Here is a 24,461-nt window from a genome sequence, read left to right as displayed (position 1 = left end):
TCAGCAAACAAAATAACATTCTTTATGTTTGAGTCATATCTTCCAGAGATACAACAACATACATTTAGAAAACACATACAAGCAAAATGCACTGTAATAATCACAGAACATATTTTACAAAAGGCACATGCTTTAATGTCACTAGATCTCTAAAAAAAACTTCATCTTTCCTACAATAAGTGCCATGTGGCTGGAACGTTGGAGTCAATGTGTTGGTCAAGAAACCAGACTGAGGAAATGTCAGTGAAGAACATAAAGCACCACTGAGAGACTATGTGTAGACATCATCAAAAACCATGTGTTCACTGTGTGTGTGTGTGTGTGTGTGTGTGTGTGTGTGTGTGTGTGTGTGTGTGTGTATGCGTGTCACCAGTCTTACAGCTTTATCAGTGTCTATGAGACTGATTGTCCTCACCACTAGCATCTTTTTTAAAGAGGATCTGCATGCACATCTGTTTCTTTAGCGGTTGTGTTTTGTCCATCCTGAATATCAGAATCTGTGTTTTGGGCGTCTGTGTGTCTTGTGATGTCACTGGTGTAATTATCAGGTATTGGACTGGGCATGCCGTGATCAGTATCAAAGTCTTTCCCATCTGTTTGATTCTGGTATGTTTGTAACGTGTCAGTGGAGCTGCTGGAGTCTGAGATATCCTCCTTGGCTGTATCAAAGGACTCAGTAAGAATACTGTCACTGTACGACTGACTGGCAATGGTTTCTGTCTCGGATCCAAAGGCGTTCATAAAAGGGCCATCTGTATCAAGATTAGTGTTGTGATCTTCTTTCCTGTTCACATCTCCAATATTAGTGTCGGCACATCTATCCTCTGTATCTCCATGGATTATACAAGTTCTTGGAATTGAGTTATCTTCACATGTTTCATTTTCAGTTGTTTTCTTAACCAAACTTTCGGTAGGCCTATGTTCCATATCAGCATCAGAGTCCTCCTCCTTCTTTTGGCCAGGCTCTGTGTCTGCATCCTCCATGTTTTCCTCTCCAACAGCACCGCCTTCCTGTCCAGCCAGAAGTCTCTTCAGACTCTGAGCTCTGTCTCTGTAAACTTGGCACAGCTGAGCATCGGGCATGTGGTTGCCGTGGATCTCGGCCAGCTTCATGTACACCACATACAGAGCCTCGGGGTTAGCTTGGTCCTCCACGGCCGCTGCCAGAGCTAACTGGAAGTAGCCCACTGCATCAAAAGAATCCTGGAGAGAGTGAACAGAGCAGAGGTCAGAACAGATATCATCTGAATTAAACATTCTAGCTTCATATTTGAAGACTTGACTTTGATCAATGCTATTTACTGTGAAAAGGCCACCAGATACAGAAAAAAGAAAATTTGCCTACAGTATTTTCTTTATATATTTTTTTGCAGGACAGGGAAAAGATCTGCAAAAATTGAATTGCCAACCACTTCACCTTATAGCATATTGTGAAAATGTATGCATTTGTTTTTTATAAAGAGATTTAGATTTTAGAAAACTGCTGTGTTTACACAAATAACCAACAACCTGAAAGTATTCTTTTCAAGTTTCTTTTTTTTTCATGTCTTTATTAGAGCATTACCGTTAAAGAGATGACAGGAAATGAGGGGAGAGAGAGCTCAGGCAACGAGGGCACCCTATCACAAAACATTAATAACTAACATAAATAAGATTTTGTTGATTTCTCAAGTTATTCCATGTATTAAAAGACCTGTCAGTTAACCTTTAAGAAGTGCAGGTTTTAATCTTGTGTTTTTATTTTGGGTTATGGAGAAAAACCCAGAGATTGTGTCTTTAAAATGGAGATTTCAAAACATGCTCTATATATTCTGTTTGCTTATACAAATGCAAAAACAGAAATGCATTGGTCTCCTGTACCTTCAGTTTGTGTAGAGTGAGATTGCCCAGTCTGCAGTACACCTTGGTGTAGTAGCGAGCCTCCATGGGGTCCTGCAGGACGGGCGGACAGAGGGACAGGGACTTCAGGTAGTAGTTTTCTGCCATCTCATACTGCTGCAGGCTGTAGTAGACTGTAGCCAGTCGGTGGTAGGCTGTCCTCTCATTCAACTGCACAGCTGAAGAAAAACAACAAAGGTCTCTGTTAGTTACCTAACAGTCATAAGGCACTGATTGTACTCCAGGCCACGCTTGTACTCTGCACCTGTTTTGCTGGCGATCTCAACAGCCAGGTTTGCGTACTGCAGAGCCTCGTCCTGCTCTCCCTGCTTCATTAACAGCTCCGTCAGTTTACTCAACAAACGGAACTCTGAATGGATATCCTTGATGCTCCGTGCAAATGGCAGACTGCCGTCCTGCAACCAAACATGAAAAAATCTGTTAAATGTTATCAGCTAGTGCCAAGAATTTAATAATCATTCAATGGAATCAATGTTTAGCACGGACAAAAATGCATCATGACATTGCAGCTGTATATTGCGTCCTCTTACCCTGTAGAAAGGCAGTGAAGCCATGCGGTTCCTGAGGCCTTTAAAGTAGACGTCTCCTGCCTCCTCGTAGATGCTCATGACAAAGTGATGATCATTCATCCTCAGGGCTGTCTTCACTGCTGCCTGTTTATCACATTATGTTGTCAATCAATATTGATTGCATATCTACCATTAGAATGTGAGACTAAGCTATATGTAAGGATTGTCAGGGAAGTGTTATAAAATAAAGAAATAATGAAAACATCTTTGCTGTGCAGGAATGAGGAGTGTACACACTACATACAAGGAATTCCAGTTTTGTGGAGGGACAAAGGGCAGAACAAGGAAAAGAAAAAAACAGTGGCTGAAAAATTGTTGTGGTTATGGACATTTCTGTTGCCTGTTTGTATATTTCTGTTCCCTTGTATGTATTTATCCTGTTTTGTATATTTTATTCACCTGTTGTCTTACCGGTTTCTGATTTACCCATCACCTCATGTATTTAGCCTCTGTGTTCCCCTTGTCTTGTGTCAGATCGTTTTGTAGCCATGTCCTTGTGTTTCCTCCCTGTGCCTTCTGTCTGTGCCTGCGTCAGTGAACTCGTGCTTATGTTTTTCCCGTCAGTTCATTTTTGTGTGTTTTCCAGTCTTTGTACTGCCACTTTTTGTTTATATTAAATCCTCCACTTCAAACGTCCCCCTGCCTGCCTGCCTGCTCTCTCTGCACTTTGGGTCCACCATTCCCTACTCCTCCCTGCTACAACTCAACATAACGATCTGACCATCATGGACCCAGCGGACAGGCTTCTGGGTACTAAGAAGGTGTTGGAGTTCGGCTGGATTGTGCGGTGTTTGCTCTGCTCTGAGCCGGACCGGCACCCTCCTCTCCTGGAGAAGCTTGCCATTCTGCAGCAGTGGCTGTCAGAGAGACCTTGGGTGAGTCACTTTGTTCCCCAGCTGGAAGGCTTCAAGCACCAGCTGGAGTGTTTTCTACAAGCCACCTCCAGTGACTCACCCACCACCAGCCTGCCTCCTCCCCAGTCGGCCAACACCGTAGCCATCGGTGTGTGCTTTGTCAGCCAGCCTGCCACTTTACCGGCTTCCCCAGAACTCTCGTTAGACTGCTCAGACGCTACCCGGTCAGCGTATGCCCCCAACCTCCAGCAGTCCTATGAAGGAACCCGCCTGGCCGTCTTTACAGGGACCCGTGGAGGCCGTGGACGGAGGAAGGGATGTTGTGGCTCTCAGCGCCATGTCCCTAATCAGCCTCACATTGGGCCTGAGCCCAAGCTGCCCAGCGGACCTGATCCTGACCTAACCTGGGTACCTGAGCCTGGGCCGACCTGTGTGCCAGAGTCGCCGCTGACGTGCGGCTCTCCTGACCCCGGGCCGACGTGCGGCTCTCCTGACTCTGGGCTGGCGTGCAGTCCCTTCCCAGACCCCCGTCCTGCTAGTGGCCTCTCTGACTCTCAGCTAGCTAGCAGCCTTCCTGATTCCCCGCTAGCTAGCGACCTCTCTGAGCCCCAGCTAGCTAGCAACCCTCCAGAGCCCCATCTGGCTAGCAGCCTACATAAGCCCCGGCTAGCTAGCAACCTCCATGATCCTAGGCCAGCTAGTGATTCCCCTGAATCCAGGATAGTCAGCAACCCTCCTGGATCTAAGCTAGCTAGCAGTCCCCCAGAATCCAGGCTAGCTAGCAACCTTGCTGACTCCCCGCTGGCTAGGAGCCCCCCTGACTCGAGGCTGGCTAGCAGCCCCCCTGACTCGAGGCTAGCTAGCAGCCTCCCTGATCCCTGTCTGGCTAGCAGCCTCCCTGATTTCCTACTAGCCAGCAGGCCCACTGACTCCAGCCTAGCTAGCAGCCTCTCTGAGCCCCGGATGACTAGCAGTTCCCCAGATTCCCGGCCGTGTAGCGGCCCCCCAGAGTTGCTTGAGTCCAGGTTAGCTAGCATCTCCCCTGAGTCCAGGCTAGCTAGCATCTCCCCTGAGTCCAGGCTAGCTAGCATCCCCCCTGAGCCCAGGCCAGCTAGCAATTTCCCCGAGCCCCGGCTAGCCAGCACCCTCCCTGACTCTAGGCTAGCTAGCAGCTCCCCTGAACACAGGCCAGCTGGCAGCACCCCTGAACCCAGACGAGCTAGCTGCTCTCCTGAGTCCCAGCTAGCTAACAGCCCCCCTGATTCCCAGCTAGCTGGTAGCCTCTCTAATGTCCCCGAGCTCTCTAGCGTCCCCGCGCTCTCTGGTGTCCCCGAGCTCTCTGGTGTCCCTGAGCTCTCTGGTGTCCCTAGTGTCCCCGAGCTCTCTGGTGTCCCCAAGCTGCCCAGTGTCCCAGCAATGCCCAGCACCCCTGTGACTTTGCCGGTCTCCGGCTCCCATGAGACCGCCTCTGGGACCGCCTCTGGGACTTTGTTGGCCTCTGGGACTTTGCCGGTCTCTGGCGCCCCTGGAACCGCCCCTGGGACCGACCCTGGGACCGCCCCTGGGACCGCCCCTGGGACTTTGCCGGTCTTCGGAGCCCCAGAGACCGCCCCTAAGACTGTGCCTGTCTCCGTCACTGTGCCTGTCTTCGTTCCTGTCACTGTGCCTGTCTCCGTCCCTGTCACTGTGCTCATCTCCGTCCCTGTCACTGTGCTCGTCTCCGTCCCTGTCACTGTGCTCGTCTCCATCCCTGTCACTGTGCTCGTCTCCGTCACTGTGCTCGTCTCCGTCCCTGTCACTGTGCTCGTCTCCGTCCCTGTCACTGTGCTCGTCTCCGTCCCTGTCACCGTGCCCATCTCTGTCCCCTTCACTATCTGTGTCCCTATTACTTTCCCTGCGTCTGAGTCCGAGTCTGTTCTGTCCGCGTATGTTTTGCCCCAGTCCGTCCCATCCGAGCCTGTCCTGTCAAAGTTTGCCCAGTTCCGTGTTCCCTCGGTCCCCAGTCCCAAAGTTCCCTGTCCCTAGTGAGCATCTGTTTTCCCTGGGCCTCTCCGGTGCCCCTTGTCCTCTGTGTTCCCTGTGACCCCAGTGTCCTCTGTGTTCCCAGTGCCCCAGAACTCTCTGCTCCCCTGTACCCCAGTAACTTTTCGGCCTTACCTGGCCCCTTTTTCGCCCTCCTTGGGTTGGTTTTTGTTCCCCGGGTGCTTTTTGCACTCCTTTTGATTGTTCCCCCTTCGGTCCCTCTCTGCCCTCCGGGTTCTACTTTTTTGGGACGTCTGGGATCCGCCCCTTGAGGGGGGTTCTGTTGTGGTTATGGACATTTCTGTTCCCTTGTATGTATTTATCCTGTTTTGTATATTTCTGTTTACCCTGTTTTGACCGTGTTGTATTTTGTGTGTTTGTTTCCCATTTTTGTTATTCTGAATTGTGTTCCTGTCGTCTGTTATCCCTGGTGTTGTCTAGTGTTGTATCAAGTGTCTGTATTTAGGTTATGTCATGTTTTGTCTGTTTGTCCTGCTTCCGGTTCCTCTTCCTCCCTGCTACAACTCAACAAAAAATGTGCACCTCCCTCATGTAACCACTCCATCACACACTCACCTGCAGGTACATGTCAGCTAGCTCGTCCTCCTGGATGAGGTAATAGATGCGTCCCACCTGCAGCCACGTCTCTGACTCTTCCTCTCTCTTGCCCAAATCTATAGAAATCCTCAGGCTCTGCTTGGTGTAGTCCAGAGATTTACGAGATGATCTGCAGTCCACAATCCAGAATTGTTGTAAAATGTTTTGGTTGAAACCAAAGATATGGCAAAGATGGATAGAGAATAAGAGGGAGCGGGAAGGGGAGGCAAAGCTCACCTTTCAGTGTTGAGTGAGAGGTAGACGCTGCTGAGGATTTCCAGATACTCTCCCTCCAGTCTCTTGTCCTTCAGCTCTCTGGATACGGACACACAGAGCTCGTAGTAGACGATACTCTGGCCGTACAGCATCAAGTCAGCATACAGCCGACTCAGCACCTTGGCCACCACCATCTGACCTACGAGAGAATACAGCAAGTATCTTACAAGCTGCTGCTGAGACTTAGTACACTGTGATATCTTTGTGATATTAAATAATAACTATTAAGTCTGACCTTTACTGTACGTGAGCATGGCTAAAATTAACAATTTTAGTTTTTAAAGATATACAGTATTGGTATCGACATAGAAGTAAGAAAATATGATATATTTGGGATAGTTTTGCCATTACATAATTTGTCCACCGGGGGCACTGTAAAACGTCTCACTCTCAGAACATATATCTTATGTGTTGTTTAAAAAATTGAAAATAGGCAAATATATTTCTCTCTAAAAACAATTAGATCTACATCAGCCTCAATCATGCAGCATTGGTTGTGCTCTAATTTAATCACATTAAAATGAGGAAAAATCTATACAGATATAGGCAATTGTGTCACTTTTAGCTATCATGTTACCTTATAAATGATTTTATATTACTGTGCGCACATTTAAAAAAAATAGTTCAACATTTAAGGAAATGCCGAGAGTTGGATGAGAAGATTGACACCAGTCAATAAGGGTAATAAGGCCAACATGTCAAACTATTCTTTAATGTATTAACTTGTACTCACTGTGTAAATTTCTGGCATGTAGTGCAATAAGTAGCCCCATTTCATAACACGCCCTGCTGTCCTGACTCTTCCTCCTGTCTTTGTAGCTCCGCCCCAGCCAAAGGTAGGCCTGAACGTGCTCCTCATCTGTAGGGCTTTCCCAGAGCTCCAGAAAAAGATGCAGGGATCTGGGGATACAATCACCATCCATCACAATAAATAACTCTCTGTAAACTCTTTCTACATGTTAAGACTGATATCTCACCTGACCAGGAAGCGTTCTGCCACCAAAGATGCCCCCACATCCAGTGCCAGGCAGCCCAGGTTGGCCAATGCCAGGGCCTGGTTCCTCTGGTGTCCACTTTCCCTGGAGATGACCAAGGCAGAGTGGAGATTCCAGCCTGCCTCTGGGATGCGGCCCTGCCGCCTCAGACACAAAGCCAAGAGGTTGTGGATCACTCCTCGCTGTGTGGGACTGTCTGTGCCCTGGAGAGATTACACGTGATATTCATGTAGAGGAAAACATACGTTTTAAACCAAGTGCTTCTACAAACATTGATACGCATTTATTAAGATCCGAGATCTTTAGCAGGGGGTCCACAGAGTTACTGTAGGGGCATCGCCAAATTAGTGTTGGAATTTTTTAAAAGTTTTTTTTTTTCAAAAACTGTCTGGAAATATGCATTAACATGAATCCAACATATTATCAGCAAAGATAAATCGGTCTATTTGTGGAAAAAAAACTTTTAATTTAAAGACACATTTAAGCTTAATGATTAACAACACATGTTTAACATTAAAACATGATGTATAAATAATAAAGGAATATCCATTCATTTTCATCCATCCAGCCCAGTTTAATGCAACTAAATTTGATACAAAATATGTAGTAGAGGGTCCCTGCTCCGTCTCTCTTTTAGCTAAGAGGGTGATTGGCCTAAAAAACGTTGAAGACCCCTGATCTAGATGAATAGCAGTGCTTGCTGTACCTGGAGAGATGTGAGCAGTGGCTGTAGGACACTCTGGGCCCTCTCAGCCTGGCCCGTCAACACCAGCAGCCACCCGAGAAGCACAGAGGCCTCAAAGCCCTCCTCCTCAATGATGTGGCCTCCTGTCTCCACAGCTTGTTGAGCACAGTGCACTGCCTCATCCAGAGCACCATACTGCTGGTAGACTGTGGCCAAGCCCTGACACAGGTCCCTCTGGGTCTTCATGTCCTCCCCTTGCTTAGCTATAATCAGGGCCTGCTGAAGGTAAATCACAATCTGGGCAGGGAGCAGGGAGGTTCCTTCCTTCCAGCACGGGTTCAGGCGAACAGAGTTCCTGATAAACAACTCAATCCTCAGGAAAGCATCGTGGAGGGAGTGGTCTTGTCTTGAGTCTAGACTCAGAGAGGCCAGGGCTAAGTAAGGCATGTATTTACGATGATATAGCCAGCTCAAAAGCCAGTTGAGGTCCAAAGGAACTATGGGAAGTCCCTCGGCGGCAGAGAGCGTCCTTGAGAGAAACTGCAGTCGCTCAACGAAGGGAAGAGCGTCGTCAGTCTTCCTGAGGAGCAGGAAGAGGCTGGAGATGAGGTAACAGACGCGAGCCTCCAGGTGTTTGTCCCCCATCACCACCGATCTCCTCAGGAGCAGCTGCAGCAGTTCAACCTCGTCCGTGGAGGTGAAGGTGTGGCAGGGCAGACAGAGGAGCAGGGCACCGGCCTTCTCCAGAGTCTGGGGCAGCTTGTCTGTCATACGCTGCTTCAGGTAGACAGCGGTGAGGTTTGTGAAGAGAGCGACGAGGAGCGGTGTGTCCGAGAAGCTGTCCACGCGGACACTGAGAGCCTCCTCATAGTACACACGGGCCTGAGGAGAGGAGGAAACATGTATTAATATTCAATATTATATGAATGATTATATTCTGTATGTTGTGGTGTCTTCTTACAGACTCACTTGCTTTATATTGTCTTTTTAGGGAGGAATTAAGAATAGTAACCTATCCACAACAACACATTAATGCTAGAAATGAAGTACAAACCTGGGAGAACTTTAGCTTCCGGGCACAGAGTCTTCCCAGGAGGAAGCATGCCCGTCGATGTGCCCAGTGCAAGCCCATCCTCTTAGCACACTCCCTGACACTCTCTAGGTGCCCTGGCAGCTCGTCCTCAGTCTTACCACTGAAGTTCACCCACAGGAAGGAATACTGCAGGTCGTACAGGGGCAGCAAGTCCTCCTGCAAGAAATAACAAACAAACTAATTAAGAAGAGTTTCTTGAGAGGACACACAGGAAAATAAGGAAAATATTGCCAAATCAATTTACATATAATAACCAAATGCTTTTAGTGATCAGAATTGTGTCATAATACAGTAAAGGCATGCCAAAGATCTGTCTTTTCATTTATGGTGGCAATAGAGTACTGTCAGTAAAAACCCAGCTTAAGTGATGGTTGGGAGTAATTTCTCCCTAGGGTCCTTTGCACCATGACCTCGAGCCAAACACCCCCCCAGAAGCTTTTTTCACCTGGGTCGAACATTGGACGAGTTAGCGTGATCAGCTGAATAGCTTAGTGCAGGCGCTAATGGATCCACGTTTGTATCTCATAAGTTACCCCACTAATAATGACCGAAATGATACCAAACTTCTACACTAGTACAAATAGGTTATGTACTCATAAAACGATGGATTGGAAAGTTTGTAAGTACACCAGAAGTGTACGTAAATAACACTTGCCTGCTGGCTTCTGCTCTCTGCTGCTACTGCTACTGGGCAGTAAGACAAGTGCTTAGGGCCGTCTACAAATTACAACACCGAAAAGAGATACAACACAAATATTTATTAATTTAATGATTATATAAGGTAATGTCTCCAAACTTACCTCAATTATAACTTATCTCCTGCTAGTTGTATTACAGCACTTACTTTAAAAAATATATATTCTCTGTTGTATCTCCTTTCAGTGTTGTAATTTGTAGATGTCCATAAGCACTCTTACTGCCCAGTAGCAGTAGCAGCAGAGAGCAGAAGCCAGCAGGCAAGTGTTATTTACATACACTTCTGGCGTACTTACAAACTTTCCAATCTATCGTTTTATGAATACATAACCTATTTGTACTAGTGTAGAAGTTTGGTATCATTTTGGGCATTATTAGCGGGGTCATTTATGAGATACAAACGTGGACGCATTAGCGCCTGCACTAAGCTATTCAGCCGATCACGCTAACTCGTCCAATGTTCGACCCAGGTGAAAAAAGCTTCTGGGGGGGTGTTTGGCTCGAAGTCATGGTGCAAAGGACCCTAGGGAGAAATTACCCCGAACCATCACTTTAATTAATCACTCATATGACCAATTGACCACATGATATGTGTTAAACTCAAGTTGACCTAGGGAGCTTTTTTTGATGAATGAAAAGAGAAGTTTCAAGCCAATGAAAATAAGAATAAGAATCAAATAAAATGATGGTGGTGCTAGGGAAACTGTTGTATACATTGATATATGATTGACTGATATGTGTCACGATTCTCCAAATCAATGATCGATTAGACTTTCAATTTTAAGGTCACGATTCAATAAAAATTTTGATTTAGACATTTTGGGACGGCAATGCCACCATAAGAGCCACTAGATGGCAGAAGGGTACTTTATAACTACAACAACAGTATGAGTTTCTCAGAGCTTACAAGGTGCAACTGAATGCCCCATACAGTCCCTGTCGGAGTTGGTTGTTTACATTACCCACTCATGGGGAAGGCAAAATGTTGCCACAGCGGTGACTTTAGGGAAGCAGGAGGATTTTCCAGTTCTGTTGTTTCTCTGTCATCTCCGAATCCGGCAGTGGCCATGGTGTCTGGAAAAGTGCAGCTGCGGGGCTACTGGTAAGCTGCATGCTACCTGCAGGTAAGCTACGCTATGTCTGCCGGCTTTTTCTTCGGACATACGCAAGTAGGCGGAGGTGGGGAGAGAAAAAATAAACTACTGGGGGACTCGCCGATCCTGGAGGATGCTTTTGATTTCGATATATATGTATATACAGTATATATATATATATTTACTTCTGACTAATATTATCATGCAATCAAATGAAAAAGCAATGCAGAGAAACTGGTCGCTTCTTGTTTTTGCATCTCTGCCATCACGTTTAGATTTTTTCAAAGACCCTGACAATATGAACCTACATTTCTTGACATCTTAAGGTAGCACTTTTCATAAAAACAAAAAACTATTTCTTCTATTAGCTGCCATGGACATATCTGTTGCCTTGCTTCTTTGCTTGGCCCTGTAATAATTAAATCAGTGAATAAACTGGGACTCTGCAGACCTGGAAGTGTTCATGGTTGAGCAGGGTCAGTGTGGGGTCACTGAACTCAGAGTCCTCCCCCTCCCAGCTGTTCTCCTCCAAGAAGAGAGGTGGGTCTTCCTGGAACTCGTCCAGTTCTCTGAATGTGTCATCCAGAGTGAAGGAAAGGCGCTCTCCCTCGCGTGGCAGAGGATTATGGGACTGATAGAGGGACAGACGAGGGGAGGAGTGAGACAGAGAAGCTCGAGGAGAGGAGTGGTACGGGGGTGTCCCTCCACTTTTCTCTGACATGATGCTCTGACGGGCGCTTGCAGCAATCTTATGATCTGGGAAGAGGACGGATACAGAGAGTGGATTAACACATTCAAGCTGTTTTAGTGAATAAAGTTTATAAGCAGCTGATTTCGTCAATTAAGTGTAAAGCATTACCATGTTTTGGACGATTTCTGATGTACATGAAATCAGTCTCATCCAGTCTGTCTGGAAACACACAAGGTAAATCAATTAAAGAGTCAATTTTCCAGTTGTGGATAAAGATGTAAACATTGTTCTTCCCAGAATGAATCACTAACAATACCAATATTTAGGAAGCTAACAGGAGCTGCACATCAAACCAAACATGACCTATATTTCAGCCATGGCTCGGTGGCACAACCCCTCCCTTTCCTCCACCCGACGATTTGATCAGCCAGGTGCTTTCTTTACCTAGCCTGTACACAGAGCTGATGTCAGACGAGAAGAGTCTTTCCAGCAGGCCACTGTCACTTGGCTCAGAGCTACACGGGTTAACCTGAGCCAGGCTGGCTCTCTCCTTCTCAGTCAGAAAGACCAACTGTATGTCTCTGCGAGGGAAACAAAGGCAGCATTATCACTTCTGCTGCTGTCTCCGTGGCACCCTCACCCTGTCCAGACTGCAGATACACTAAATAGGATTTCATAAAACATCAGCACAAGACTATAAACAAGAGGCAACTAGTGACGCACAACATCATCAGACCAGTATGTTCAAACCAAGCCATGCATAATACAACTGGAAAAGTTAACTTTCTTACAGGGGTACGGTGTCCAGAGGTTTGACATGGGCCTTGTGTACGAAACCATTATGCCCTGTGGAAGTGTGTGTTCCTATGAACATGTCAAGGCCTCGGACTAGCAGACCCTGGATCTCCACAATGTCCCCTTGACTCAGCAGAAGCTCATCGGGGCCCACTGGACTGTAGTCGACCACTGCTACACAGGAACCCATCACTGAGGGGTTTGATGAGGACAACCAGACACAGATAAGAGAGTTTACGAGGTCAATATATAATAACATTGTCTGATCATGAATATGATTATACTGTATATCTTTATACTTTTTATGTATTTTTTAAAATCCTGACAAAGAATTGACAGGATATAATACAATAAAGTGCACACAGGTTGGAGCTACAACTATATGCATTACCATATTAGTATTGATCCGCTGTGGCTGTACATTACTGTGTGTTCCGGTAAATAGGAAGTCTTTGTATGACAGTAAAATAGCTGACTTCACAAACACAATATGTAGTTATGCTAGACTACACATTCAAACAATTTATTTCTTGATTTTTGTGGTGAGGAACCTCTACTTGATCTCATACATATCCAAAAATTGAACTATGCTAACCTCAACACATTATGTACCATCTGACTGCATGCAGACACATGAAAGGTGTCCATGAGTGTGTCTGACTTTGGATAAGTAGTGAAATGACTTCAAAAACAATCACTACTACAATCACCACTGGCCACTTAGGGGCAACAAAGACAACAATTACATTTTATCTCCTTTATGGCAAATGTTTTCCCAAATAGTGGCCTATTCACACAGCAGACATTTAGCAAAATTAGCATTCATTTGGAGTCATGTTTGTGTCCAACTGATACATTTAAATACAATATTGACTTCCAGTTTAGCTCTGATTTGGTCTCCAGAAACTCCACAGGGAAATATCTGGCCACTATAGTCGCTAACGTTGTCTGTCTGCTGTTTGTTGCTGAGCAGGTAGTGTACCGTGTTTTCTTTAGAAACAGCTGTGTCCGAAAACAACACTTTGAGAGCTGCTTTCAGCCAATTAATCTCAGCTTGCCAGGTTCAGATCAGTGGAAGAGTTGGTTTTGAATATCTGAGTCTGAGTTCAGTATACGACGCTGTACAGTTTTATGTGTGAACATATTTTATATGCTGAATGTTTTTACCAATAGCATGTTCAAACGGTTCCTTTTCTGCTGGCGAACATCCAACATTGCCTGGGTACTTCCTCAGGAACCACCTGACCACACAGGAAGTATAGTTTAGCTCATGTGCACACATGTCGGCCATCTGTATTGCTGCTCTGCTCATTCAGTTAAAAGTCTTGACAAGAGAACATGTTAATCATACTGTTGCCTGCAGGGTAAGTCGAGGGATTTGAGGAACACAGAGTGACTCACTGATAGAAGGGGTAAGGCAGCGGTTGCATGGCGTTGACTGGCACCAGGCCATGGTTTCCTGTGGAGAGCAGGGTGCCCTCCCACATGTCGTCCTGCCCTGTGTCCCTCACCATCAGCAAGTCATTCTTTTTGAATGACAGCTGTTCTTCGTCGTCCTCATCCTGCTCACTTCTTGTGAATAGCGCCTTTGCAAAGAAAGATCCTGCAAAGAGATTGGTTCATTAGTATCAATCTCTAAAAAAAAAACACACAAACATATACAGACAATACAAATCTGTGTTTTCATGTTGATAAAAAGTCACCACACTTAAAGAATCAGCAGAAGTGCTACAGCGTGTGCACCCTCATTCTGTCACTGGGTGAATGATGGACGTTTTATATCCTCGCCCTATTAAGTTAATGTAATTCTTATGACTATTTGCCAGCACTGCAGTTTTATTATACATTCCCGTGAATGTTCAGGAGAAAGTAGGGACGTCTGTGTAGACCAGGCCGAAGGAAATCAATATGCATACTTTACAGGGAAGTAGTATAATGGTTATGCTTTAGCAGAACACTTATTTTATAATGCTTCAAAAAAATTAGAGCTAATTGCTAAAATTCACTGATGTCCAATGGGGTCATACTGCTGACTTGTAATTAGAAGTCTATTATACTTTAGACATTGACTGTACACAGTGAGGCACATAAGGTCTTCTAACTGTATGGCAATAAAGCATTGCTATAATTTATCCAAAGTCATGTGTGACAGTATAATCCTTAGCCATTCATAGTGTTAATTGGGGTCAATGAAAATGGATTTATAGCAACGGGATCAAATGGCAGTAAACTAGATTTCATTCCTCATTTTTCACTCTCTTAACTCTTGTGTTACAGTAATAAGTGCTCATAAAAGGCTCACTGAGCTTCCATAAAATGACACAGCACAACCTGACTTACCCTCCTGGAGTAACAGTCCCAGGTAAAGGGTGGCCAAATGTTCCTCGTCCACAGTTACATTGATCTGCAGGTCACTGAGCAGCTCTGGGTCCAGCCAGAAGGACTGATCGCACAGGAAGTTCTCCAAGCAGCGAGCAACATAACCTGGGACAGAGCACGTGCAACTCAGATATAAATATTACTAATACTCCTTATGCTAATATCACTAACCAACAAAAACTTGGTATACAACTATAATGATAAGAATAAAAATAGGAAAATAAATGTATAAACAGGAAAAATGGTAAAGCAAAGAGCCATTTATGTGTTTGTGATGTACCTGAAATCTGGGTTTCAAGTTCTATGTTTTTCTCTACAACATTACATTTTCAAAGATTTGAAATAAATCATCCTTAGGTAGTTTTTTAACATTCAACACCTCAACCAGTCTGCCTATTTAGGCCTGTGTGGTTGTGGTTTGTTGAGATTTGAGTGACCTGGCAACATAACCAAACAACCCCACAACTGTCATCAGGTTCTAATTTAAATGTTGTTAAATCCTGATTGGTTCCAAAGGTACATGACATGTTCCAACCTTATATAAATGTACTTCAAACCAGTGAGAAGAGCACAAACAAAACACAAATACCGAAAAATCTCTCATGGGAAATAACCAAAACAGTTTTTAAAGCTATAGTGCGTAGATTCTGTCTCCCCCATGAGGAATTCTAAGTAATGACAACAAAACTGTCAGCATGCCACGTGATACAAGCCTTGCGAGTCCGTGCATCGGCCCCACCCAGACAACACAATCTTGTGAACATAGTCATACTGAGAAATCCAGAGAGAGTTGTGTGGAGCTGATAGTCTTCATTAGCTTTATAGCAACTCATTTGGCAATGGCTTGAATGTAATGGACATTCATTAATATCAAAAAGTTACGCACTATACCTTTAACTTTGGAAGAAAGTATGTGTTCACGTAGGCCTGTAAGATATGACATGGTCGTAGTTACTTACCTAATGCTAGGTAAGTTGAAAACTTCCAGATTTCCTCCACAGTCTTGAATGTGAGTACGAAGCTATCCTTCTCAGCGTGGACAGACACCAGACGTGCAGACAAGTCCTGCAGAAACAAAGAACCACCATCCATTTCCATTAAGTGCACGACACATATACATATCATATTGCAATATATGGATTCTTATCATAATGCACCTTAGTCTTTGTTATGATATCAGACAGTAATGTTACAATAATACCTTTGTAATCTGCATTGTGAGGTCTGACTGTCACTCACTTTAAAGAGCTGGATGACGTCCTGGCTGTTGCTCTCCACCACCCGCAGTCGGGTGCGCAGTGCCTCCTGTAGGGCCCGGTCAGGATCCACGCTGGAGCGCCTCCGCCCGGTGAACAGCAGCACAATTTCTAGACAAAAGACAAGAAGAGCGCTGTGATCATTCACTCTTTTATTATCTCTTCAAATTGTTTCTTCTCACATGTGTCAAACTCAAGGCCTGCGGCCCAAATCCGGCCCCTGGCAAATTTTGATCCGGGCCGCATATCAATTTAGGTTCACAGTAAATGTTGGCCCGCCTACTTGTGCACCAGACCGAAAAAGACGGGAAACTTTTTTTTTATTACGCAACACTCAAAGCAAAATTTGGCAGATTTGCCGACTGATAGTGGGAAATAATTTCTTCTGCCTATCATTTTATGTTATTTATGATGACAGTTGTCATTTTAGATATGATGTTGACATAGTGTATGTGCAAGTGAGTTTAGACTGTAGTGAGAGAGGATGACAGCTGGACATGTGTGTACACTACTAGTGTGAGACAGAGGCCACTATTATTTCAAGTTTATCTGTTCATCTTTGACCTCTGACTACAGTAAGATAGCTGAGATGGATGCCACTGTGGCTGTGTCAGCTAAAAGTGTTTCCACCATATTAGTACAAAGTTGTTATGGTCAAGTGATGTCTGATGCCTACTACTATAAAGCCCTTCTAGGGACAGACATTAGACAATAGCTATAAATGCTGTGATGTTGTACATTGGAGATGTGTTGCACAAATGTCTATGCCGTAGCATATGTCCCTAGTCAAATAAACCTGAAAAAAAAATGGTGTTGTATTCTGTGTGTTTCCAACCATACATGAGTCCTTTGTATCTGTTCAGAGAGAGAGAAACAATGGTGAGGTTCCAGCACTCTCTCTACCAGTATTCTGAGTCAACTGTCCGTAGAAGAGTATTAGTCTGTCTCATCTGTCGTCTGATCATGCCTCTCATCATCACGACCATTTTATGGTCTATATTATTTTGTAATTCCTACACAACCAGTGATTTTGTATATTAAGACCTGTGAAACAGTGGCTATGTGATAGCCTGCTGTTAAAAATGTGATAATTGTTTTGCTTGATTTGCTTAATTCTATGATGGCTAAGGAACTGTTTTGCTGAGTTTTTTTATGGCTTTATGTGGACCAAACTGTAAGAAAGGCTGTATGAGACATGCAATAATACAGTCAATAATATTTAACTTTTTCCATTAAATAAAAGCATGTCAATAAACTATGCATCGCTCTTGATGTGATTCTCATTTTCCAGTGTGGCCCTCAGTGAAATTGAGTTTGACACCGAATCTAGTGGAATAATGTGGACTACAAACAAATCCAATCAAAATAGAACTTAGAAGGAAAAAATAGCTTAGAGAACGAGAGAGAGGATCTATGATCCATTGTCTAGTGAAATTAAAGGAATAAATTCATAAATAATGTGTTTGTAATCCTTTTGCTAATTCATCACACTTCAACGCAAAGTTGCTATATTTTTCTTTTTGTAGTCACTCAGTAAAACGTAAAGAATCTAGAGAGAGACAAAACTTTCAAGAGTTCATTAAAGATTTTCTACAAGAGCTCATATTTCAGCGAGATGTTCTGTGAGTATGCTAGTCCCCGGAGGAATAACAAAGCTATTAGGCCTCTTACTGGACTCTCAATGTGGCTATTTAAATCCATTTGAGAGGAAGAACCTGGAGGAATGTGAAGGATGGAACTGCTGAGTGAGTAAAAACATTAGTAGGGAAATGTGCCTTATCAGTATTCATAAATATAATTCATGGGAAATGCTTCTATAACTAGTTTACACTGGCTAATGTAAAAGCTAGTTTTTCATTAGAAACATAGTACAAGTCAGGTAATGGACTCGGGCGAAAAGCATTATTAAATGTACCTGAGGAGAATTTCTCTCCCAGTGTGACAGTACTTCCTCTGAGGAAGGCCTCTCTTTTCTTCCAGTAGCTGTCAGGCTCCACCCCTCCTGCACCTGACTCCACCACCGGACCGTCCTCCTCCTCAACAACACCTGAAAGAGGAGACAAAGTCACAAGAAAAGCTACTGGATCAAGTTTAGATTATCATCTTTTGTGATTCAATGCCTAAAGTAGAACATAAATGACTTTTCTTGATGCACCCTTTATTAGAAAACTCAATCCAGTGTTAAGCCAGTGTTTCCTAAACAGCATATAGTATTTAGGGTTTCTCTATGATAAATACAGGTGTGTATGTAGAACCAAGTTTATCAAAAGGGACATCAGAAGGGTTGTTCAAAGTAAGCTGCAATTACAGTACCAACTATTACAGTTCCAAACTGTAATGGAGATTTAAAAGAAAATGTTACATGTATTCAGTGTAGTACAGGTTGAACATATGATTTAGATTTAGAACAGTGGTTCCTAACCCAAGTGCAAATTGTTAGAATGTTTCTTTTATAGGTATTTGTGTAGCACCTTTTACACACAACGGCAATTCAAAGTGCTTCACGTTATGCATTTAAAAAAAAGAAGAAAAAAATATGAAGATGGTTCATGATGAGTATTTAAGATTCAGTCAAAGGCAGAGCAGAACATAAATGGTTTTAACCTGGATTTCATGGTGGTCAAAGTTGGTGCCAGTCTAATATCCTGTGGAAGTTTGTTCCAGTTCTGTGGTGCACAATAACTAAATGCTGCTTCTCCATATTTAAGCTGTACTCTGGGAATGAGCTGAAAGGCCGAGAGGGTTCATACAGTAAGAGAGGAGTAACTAAACTGTCAATGTATTCATACTACAGTAAGTCTCAGCCATTTATGCATTACTTAAAGCAAACTATGTAACCATTTATCCATAGTTTTTAGCTTTTGCACTATTCATCCATTACTTTTAGCTCTCTATTTAAGCTATTTATCCATTAACTTTTAGCTAACTGTAAAGTAGCCTACCCGTGGTTGGAAATGATGACTAAGTGTTTATCTCAACACATTAACAGGATCTTAAAAGTTGCAAAACCTATAAATATCAGCCCGATGGATGTGTATAATAGCTGGGTTTTGCAGTATAGTGGTGACGGGCTTCCCCTGGTTTGTTCTATTGTGCAGGGAGGATGTCCCAAACACTTCCTCAGTTTGTGACCACACAGAAAGCAGCACAGCTCAAATAAGTTTTGTGGTGTTGTTTGAGCTCCAAAGTAATAGAGGACTCTATAATAATGTGATTTCAGCTTGATTAAGATGTTCGGTTCACAATAATCTACCTTCAGTCATGATGTCATTTCCTGAGAAGTGTTCATTTGCTCCCCCGAGAGCATATGGTGGTTCCCTCCAAAGAGCATCCAGCTCAGCAGGAGAGATGTCTGTAAATATGGAAACACATCAGTTCATGAACAGAAATGTGAAAAACACATTTAGCCCTCTTTCTTCCATTTTAATTAAATAATGTAATTATCAAATACTTCCAAAGTTTTGAATACAGTTCAAATACCATATAAATTAATTTAAAGGAATAGTTTGTCCTTTAGATTAATACACATTCATTTTCCTGCCAAGAGTTAGATAAGAAGATTGACGCTACTCTCACATTTGTGAAGCTGGAGTCAGCTGTGGGTTGTCTTAGCTTAGCTTAGCATAAAGACCGGAAACCAGCTCTGTCCGAAAAAAAAAAAAAGGCTGACAAATGAACACATTAAACTATAAAAACCAAAGTGTAAAAACAACAATTTGCCATTTTCCCGGTTTTCTTGGCTGGGAGCAACCAGCGGAGATTCGGTGAAGTTACTGCTTCTGGCCAAGAAGGAGTCCAGCAAACGAGGAGACGTAAAACAGTGATTCGAATTTTTATACTTTGGTTTTGTACGGATTAAACAAACAAGATAAAACATGTCAATTAGTGGGCTTTAGAGGTGCTTGTATGATCAAGCCATTGGTTAGTGTGAGGAGTTCTCAGGGTTTGGGGGGACTACAATGACGTTGAACACACACACAGGGCCGGCACAGACACACAGCTGCACTGACATCATAAAATAAACTTCAAGGTTCCTCCGCTTCTATGTCAGCATGGTCACATATTTTCAGACACAAAGTCACACACCATTTAAAATAAAAAAAGAACATACTGTTAACTGCCAGTTAACAACAGAAAGTAATCATTTTGATTAAAATGCCACTTTTCTTTATTTTCCACATGCTTTGTCAGTGCAAAAACACAGCAGAACAGTATTATCTTGATGCAGAGCATTCACAACAAGACAATGGGGCACACAACTTAGCAACACAATGCAACATGAACATTAGGCTGAAGAGGACAACAGCCTATTCTTTCCCATCCTACAACACAGAGCACAGTTAGCACCAACAGGATTGCTTGAGTCAACACAAGCACAGTCATGCTGCTACAATACAGAAACACACCATGCCCTTTTTACCTTCTTGGCTAAGTGTGTTACCCATGTTGTGTATTAGAGCTATGCTCCTGTCTATGGGAATGTAGCGGTCCGTCTCATGACATGTACCGTACATGTACAGTAGTAGCGCAGAGAGCGGGCTGGGACAGACCTGTGAAGGAGGAGAGGCAGACTTTGATGAAGGGTCCACAGCAGGAGGAGTTGAGCAGCGGTCTGCAGCAACAAGACGCCATCTGGCCCAAGAGCCGGCAGCTCCCAGAGATCAATGCCATCCCATCAGTTCCCCCAGCCTCTTTAACAACAACTCTCTTCCTCTCTGTTGGACAAGCCCCTTTCCCTTCCTATTTCTGTATTGCCTTTCCTGTACGGTTCACTCTGTCTTTCCACCAGTTAGTGTTTACTGGATGTGTCTCTTCTGTCACACTGCAAGTCTTATCTGTTCTTCTCTTCTATCTGCCTGGGTCTGCTTCTTTTTGTAATCCCTCTGCCTCTTGCTGTCTCCATCTCCCTCCTCCCACCAGCCTCCCTCTCTCTCTTCAGTAGCTGCCCAGTCAGTCAGTGAATGCACAAAGCACTCTCTGCGATTGGTATGAGTGTGTGGGGGGTAGACAGGCCTCAGTGAGAGTTTCCCTGTATGTTCGTTATGTGTGCCAGTGAAAATATGCACAGAATGTGTGTCACAAAGACAATATGTGTGTTTGTGTGTGTGTGTGTGTGTGTGTGTGTGTGTGTGTGTGTGTGTGTGTGTGTGTGTGTGTGTGTGTGTGTGTGTGTGTGTGTGTGTGTATGTGTGTGTGTGTGTGTTGCTGGGAGAATGTATTGCTGAGTAGTGTGTATTGCTGGGTAGCGCGAGCTGTAGTTCCAATGAGACAATCCGCTGTAAGGCAATGCCACACAGGGAGAGGCTGCAAGGTCACAGCGAGGGGAGGGGGGGTTGCCATAGTGGCATAGATCGAAGATCAGGTTATCCACATCACACGGTTTAACACAACTCTGCTCTCTGCCATCAGATGGGTAGCAGACAGATGAGATGAAGTGAGCGCACCAGGACAGCATCAACCTACACTGTAAGGGCACCATGGAGAAGAGGGTGGAGATCCAGGATGGAGATTGGATGGTGACGGAGTCCATAAAGGTTTTGACGGTTAATGGGTTCATTATGATTTAAAGAGTGATGTGTATACAACAAAATGTGCTGTAATGGGAAGAAGAATTATTGAGCTTAAGTCTACCTTTACCATATGAGAAGGAAGAAGCCTTCGATGCAGCAAAGAGTCCCTTTAAGGGTGTACATTTCTAAAACGGATTATGTTCTCTACAGCACACAGAGTGTAGACAGGGCCCTCTAGTTTGATGGAGGTAAACTGGCCTAAGCGGTCAGTATTGCTCCGGCACAATGTGCTCACTCAGGCGGTAAGGAAATGCCCTGATCGTGCCCGATTTTAAATCTGTGTCGGGTGTTTCTGATCTGGGTGTGTCATAATGATATGTACAACAACATGGAGCAGCCAACTGGAAAGCAAATCTTTTCCTCTTTATTTAGAGAAACTCCCAATAGAATGTGAAGAATGAGTTGAAAGACAAATCTGCAATTAATACAAGAGGATAGCTACTATATCAATCACACTGTTCTAACGATGTTGTAGCAACAAGAGAAATTATATAATATAGGATAAAGAAAAAAATGAGCTGACCAACATCACAAGATATAAATACATTTCCAAATAACTGAAAGTTTACTGTAACACAATAAACCCGTAATGCAGAAATGTTTAGAATATAATAATTAGAAAATAATTCATTAGAACAGATTAATACAAGATTAGCTTAGTTTATATTGTCAAAACTGTACCCATATCTGTATAGGCACAGTATCGGAATATTATTGGGCTTGAAATAATTAATTTAAGGGAAAATGTTTGTTTTGAAATATTACAGTACTTTTTAAATTGCATTTTCCTTACCCATTATGCTTGCATCTGACACACAAACTGAACCAGTGTGTTTTAAAAAAACTGCATTGTTCTTGTTGCATTGTTCTTGCTGTATTAAAGAAGACATCTCCCTGGCAAACTGAATGTCAAGCTTTATTGATTTACATGTAAAAGGAAATGGAATTTGCACTAAGAAGCCACTTCAGACATGAACTACTGTAGATTTGAAAGTAGAGGAGACAGTTTTTACTAGGCCGATGTCTGACTAACTCTGTATGGTCAGCTAAATATCAACTACTGATGGGAACAACCTTCATAGGGTACTTCAGGATTTAGCCTTGTTCTTCCATACATTTGGGAAGCTTGTGAAAAACCAATTAAAGAAAGAATTGTCAAAATTGAAGAAGTAGAGGCAGATATTTTGTGAACTGTAGGCCCCTTATGTGAGTTACAACCCCAAAACCCTGGATGCTGAATACCCATGATGCAACTTGATAGCATCGTTCATGAGATCTTCCATGCCTAATAAATTCCCACATCTTTAAAACTCCAACGCTACCATTCTCAAACTGGACGCCAAACAAGAGATTGTTCATTTTTGGGAGAATGGGACTTTTTTCATGCTTACCCTAGATCGGAAAAAAGTCTCTGCGAGATAGAAATTTCTATAGAAATTGATGGCTGTTGATGTGGTGATGGAAACAATTTAGTACAGAGGGAGAGATGCTCTATGCATTATGCATTATGTGACTTCTGTCATTGCATTTAATCACTGCTAGCGAAAAACAAATGCATAAAGTTTATTCCTTCTTTGTGCTCTGATCGTTCCATTGCTTAAACATACTGGAGACAAAGACGCTGATCTATTCTTCTCTGAGACCAGTCATCTTGTTTATGTGGCAGCTGAATGGTCATGATTGAATCTGCGCGTGTATATCTTGTGAGGCAGTAAGCTGTAAACAGGCTAAAGGCGTGTCAGGGCATATCCTGACACTCTTTAGACTCCCCTGCTTATTTCTCACAGTGCAACAGATTCTGTCTAATCTAATAAACACAGAGTGCTCAAGGCCGATATGTGCGGTCACATGCTAGGCCTTTGTTTGCACCAAATGCTGCACAAGGGTCACTAGTTGTCTATGGTGACATCCACTTCAAAACATACAGAGATTGTCTGTAAAACAATGTGATGTTGGGGATGCTGCCTATGTTACAAGTCTCAATACCCTCTTTACTTAACACCTGTTAAACTAGCTATTGTTTCCTGTCAGCTGGAAGGTTATAATCCTTCCTCCTCTGAACGACTGCACACTGTGGACAGCATTACTAAAGCCTCAAATAAGCAATATGTTAAGCCACAAACACAGTAGGCACTGCCTGTAATGGCGGGAGTTGACAATTCCAATCACTATATACCATAAACAACCGTACAGTCTCCATGCAGTCTGAAACCACAGGAGAAAAAAAACCTAGCCTACAACTGTGACACTCGGCAGTCCACGACAATAGCATTCAACCTAATGAGAAACATACTGTACGGTGTTAGCAGTGCACGGCTGTGTTAAAAAGCATGACAAGCAGGGGTTGTTTGAGGTGTGTGTGACCCTGTATGTGTACATTCAGGGTTTGTAGATTTAGAAAATGTGGTACAAGAGTTAGCGGGGAGTAATATGAGACAGGGAATAAGGACTCTAAGTTTAGACTAACCCCCTGTTTGCTCACTCACATGCCTGTGTGTCTAGGACAGAGCTCCCTGCAGGGAGATTCCCTCACTGTTGCATAGCGGCATTTGTACAACACTGAAACAAACATTGTGGAAGTATAATAGTATGATTAATAGAATGAAGACATAACAAGACTTTAGTTGGTCATGTACAGTTTAAGTATTTATTTCTGCTCTTTAGCCACTAGTGAAAAATTTAAGGAATTGCAATCACTACATGACAGCTTCACTGTCCATTGTATACCCTGACTGACAGCGAATTCATGGTTATGTGACTAAGTACAAAGTGCAGCAGTGTTAAAGCTGCTAAATAGAAGAAAGTGTATGACACAGTAAGACTTAGAGAGCAGTCAGGCATATTGAAAGTTAAAAAAACAACTCTTACCTCTGTGTTGCTGCCAGTTCTCCCCTCTCAATTCATTCCTCATGTGCGTGGCAGAATGAGTGTGTATCTATGTAAGTATGTGTATGTGTATGTGTGTGTGTGTGTGTGTGTGTGTGTGTGTG

The 24,461-nt window shown here is 43.5% G+C and overlaps 1 protein-coding gene across 5 annotated transcripts; it reads right to left on the bottom strand.

Annotated features, from left to right (window-relative positions):
• On the bottom strand, positions 1-24,461 carry sh3tc2 (SH3 domain and tetratricopeptide repeats 2). Of its 5 annotated transcripts, XM_028589555.1 has the most exons (23): positions 24,340-24,425; positions 20,322-20,451; positions 19,155-19,253; positions 17,817-17,948; positions 15,885-16,012; positions 15,605-15,710; positions 14,607-14,750; positions 13,668-13,869; positions 13,434-13,507; positions 12,263-12,458; positions 11,916-12,052; positions 11,640-11,690; positions 11,232-11,536; positions 8,952-9,146; positions 7,919-8,779; positions 7,195-7,415; positions 6,951-7,117; positions 6,179-6,356; positions 5,921-6,071; positions 2,430-2,552; positions 2,144-2,294; positions 1,861-2,057; positions 1-1,203 (listed from the first exon to the last, which is right to left on the bottom strand). In XM_028589555.1, exons 2-23 carry the CDS (start codon positions 20,413-20,415, stop codon positions 430-432), a joined length of 4,686 nt encoding a protein of 1,561 aa, XP_028445356.1. In that variant the 5' UTR covers positions 20,416-20,451; positions 24,340-24,425; the 3' UTR covers positions 1-429. The 5 variants fall into 5 exon arrangements, with proteins under 5 accessions (XP_028445356.1, XP_028445358.1, XP_028445357.1 ...); XM_028589557.1 differs by lacking the exon at positions 20,322-20,451 and having other exon boundaries at positions 24,340-24,461; XM_028589556.1 differs by lacking the exon at positions 24,340-24,425 and having other exon boundaries at positions 20,322-20,709.

Source organism: Perca flavescens, chromosome 10 (assembly GCF_004354835.1).
Source record: "Perca flavescens isolate YP-PL-M2 chromosome 10, PFLA_1.0, whole genome shotgun sequence".
Classification (NCBI taxonomy): domain Eukaryota; kingdom Metazoa; phylum Chordata; class Actinopteri; order Perciformes; family Percidae; genus Perca; species Perca flavescens.
The sequence above is the reverse complement of the archived record's forward strand: the minus strand, read 5'-3'. Positions and strand labels throughout refer to the sequence as shown.

Bases quoted from the DNA above. Each gene is read 5' to 3' on its own strand.
- sh3tc2 (XM_028589554.1), bottom strand. From the start codon at position 20,572: ATGGCATTGATCTCTGGGAGCTGCCGGCTCTTGGGCCAGATGGCGTCT. The intron at 12,053-12,262 runs GTAAGAAAGTTA...TTTCCCTCGCAG, and splicing joins CCTCTGGACACCGTACCCCT to AGACATACAGTTGGTCTTTC. The intron at 6,072-6,178 runs GTGAGCTTTGCC...TGTGGACTGCAG, and splicing joins CTCTCACTCAACACTGAAAG to ATCATCTCGTAAATCTCTGG.